The sequence below is a fragment of the Penaeus japonicus genome, unplaced genomic scaffold (genome assembly GCF_977035675.1).
Source record: "Penaeus japonicus unplaced genomic scaffold, GWHDUDI00000001_assembly GWHDUDI00000019, whole genome shotgun sequence".
Lineage (NCBI taxonomy): Eukaryota > Metazoa > Arthropoda > Malacostraca > Decapoda > Penaeidae > Penaeus > Penaeus japonicus.
Window position 1 is genome coordinate 22,506,041 of NW_028234421.1, and position 2,632 is coordinate 22,508,672.

General features: G+C 45.5%; 1 protein-coding gene across 2 annotated transcripts in view; it reads left to right on the forward strand.

Annotated features, from left to right (window-relative positions):
* The window catches only part of LOC122248643 (zwei Ig domain protein zig-8), a 141,361-nt gene extending 139,667 nt beyond the window's left edge, over positions 1-1,694 (forward strand). For both annotated transcript variants that reach the window (XM_086547517.1, XM_086547518.1), the window contains exon 5: positions 1,360-1,694. In XM_086547517.1, the coding sequence (XP_086403643.1) occupies positions 1,360-1,569 (210 nt within the window). In that variant the 3' untranslated portion in view covers positions 1,570-1,694. The remainder of the gene's footprint in view (positions 1-1,359) is intronic.
* The last annotated feature ends 938 nt before the right edge of the window (positions 1,695-2,632 follow it).

Below are 2,632 nucleotides of genomic sequence, written 5' to 3' on the forward strand. Positions count from 1 at the left end.
TTTTCTTCTCCTTCTTCCTTCTCCTCCATCCCTCCTTCTATCTCCTTATTCCCTTCTCTTTCTCGCCTTCCTCTTCTTCCCATTCTTCTCCCTTCTCCTTCTCTCGCCCTCACTTCCCTTTCTCCTCCTCTATATCCCTCCTCTCTTCATCTCCTTCTCTTCCTCCCTCTTCTTTCTCCTTCTTCCCTCTCTTTCTCCCTTCCTCCTTCTTCCCTCTTCTTCTCCCCTTATCCTTTTCCGTTCTTCCCTCTCCACTCCTCTATCTTCCCTCCTCCCTCTTTCCTCTACTTCTCCCTCCTCCTTCTTCCCTCTTTTTCTCCTTCTCCCCTCCCTCCTTCTTCTCCTTCTCCCTCCCTCCCTCCTTCTTCTCCTTCTCCTTCTCCCTCCCTCCCTCCCTCCTTCTTCTCCTTCTCCCTCTCCCTCCCTCCCTCCTTCTTCTCCTTCTCCCTCCCTCCCTCTTTCTTCTCCTTCTCCTTCTCCCTCCCTCCCTCCTTCTTCTCCTTCTCCCTCCCTCCTTCTTCTCCTTCTCCCTCCCTCCCTCCCTCCTTCTTCTCCTTCTCCTTCTCCCTCCCTCCCTCCCTCCCTCCTTCTTCTCCTTCTCCCTCCCTCCCTCCTTCTTCTCCTTCTCCTTCTCCCTCCCTCCCTCCCTCCTTCTTCTCCTTCTCCTTCTCCCTCCCTCTCTCCCTCCTTCTTCTTCTCCTTCTCCCTCCCTCCCTCCTTCTTCTCCTTCTCCTTCTCCCTCCCTCCCTCCCTCCTTCTTCTCCTTCTCCCTCCCTCCTTCCTTCTTCTCCTTCTCCTTCTCCCTCCCTCCTTCTTCTCCTTCTCCCTCCCTCCCTCCCTCCTTCTTCTCCTTCTCCCTCCCTCCCTCCCTTTTCTTCTTCTCCCTCCCTCCCTCCTTCTTCTCCTTCTCTTTCCCCCTCCCTCCCTCCTTCTTCTCCTTCTCCCTCCCTCCCTCCTTCTTCTCCTTCTCCTTCTCCCTCCCTCCCTCCTTCTTCTCCTTCTCCTTCCCTCCTTCTTTTCCTTCTCCCTCCCTCCTTCTTCTCCTTCTCCCTCCCTCCCTCCCTCCTTCTTCTCCTTCTCCCTCCCTCCTTCTTCCCTCTTCTTTCTTCTTCTTCCCTTTCATTCTCCCCTCCTCCTTCTTCCCTCTCCCTTCTCCCTTCTTCCCTCTCTTTCTCCCTTCCTCCTTCTTCCCTCTTCTTCTCCCCTTCTCCTTCTCCCTTCCTCCCTCTCCCCTCTTCTTCTCCCTTCTCAGATACAAGCCCCCATCACAACAACAAAACAGAAGACACTCAGATGGATAGACAACATACCTGCCCCCCATGTGCCTCGTTGTCACCCCCCCCCCCCTTCTCCCCACAGAACATCAGCTACAGCAGCACCCGAGGAGGCGTGTCCATGATCGTGGAAAAGGGACCTACAACCATAAGTCACCTGTTGATTCAGTCCGCTAGGGTAGAGGACACGGGCGTGTACACCTGCGTGCCCTCCAACCACAACGCCACCAGTGTCACTTTACATGTCCTCAATGGTAAGTACACTACACGTTTCCTGTATAGCACACTGTTGTAATTTTTTCCCTGAAAATTTGAAAGTCTTGGGAATTTGAGAGAGCAGTTTTATATTTAATTCATCCTGTACGATGGGTATGAATGCCCTTGATAATATTATTGATAATGGTAATGAGTATATGAAATAGCCAAATATATATAACAAATCAATTAAAAAATGAAACATACTCTTTCTTTTTCTGTAAAGTTTACATGTGAAATAATAGTTTCGATCAAAAAAAAAAAAAAAAAAAAAAAAGGATATGGCAAGCCAAAAGAAACATAGGTAAAACAAGATTTTAAAAAATCGAACTGACGTCTGTCGAACTCAAAGCTCTTTATGTCATTATCATTAATCTATTTTCCTAATCATGGACAGTGAGTAAAAAACTAGAACTTAGATTAGAGACCTTTGAATACCATTGCTACTGTAGACCACAGAGAATACCGTGCGCCCCCCCCCCCCACGCTGCCCCCCACATCAGACAAGCCATCATGTCAAAATAAAAGAAATTGGAGATTTTGGGAAATGCACTGACAGAATTCAAGAAAAGAAAGTTACACTGGCTTGGACACGTTGTTAAGAAAAAAAAGGGGGGAGAGTTGCAAAAGTTATCATAGGAGGGACGGATCCAGCGAAAAAATGGAGACGTCAACAAGGAATGAAATGGGTGGATAACAACAGCAGCAAAAAAAAAAAAAAAAAAAAAATAGAAAAAAAAAAAAATATATAAATATAAAATATATAAATATATATATATATATATATATATATATATATAAATGAATATGGATCATCTATTGAAAAAAAAAAAAACTGTAGAGGAAGTTAAAGCCTCGTAGCGCGAGAGCCCGTATCAGCATTCCTACGAGTTACGAGCTTTATGGCTTTTGGATAAGACAATAATGATGGTACAAGAGCCAATGGGAAACTAATGCCACAGTAATCACTGAAACTTGTCAATAATAGCTTTCCAATTCAAGCATGTAAAAAAAGAAAAGAAAAGAAAAAGTGAGAGAGAGGGAAAAAAAAAAGAAAAAAAAGTGAGAGAGAGGGGGAAAAAAAGAAAAAGAAAAAAGTATCC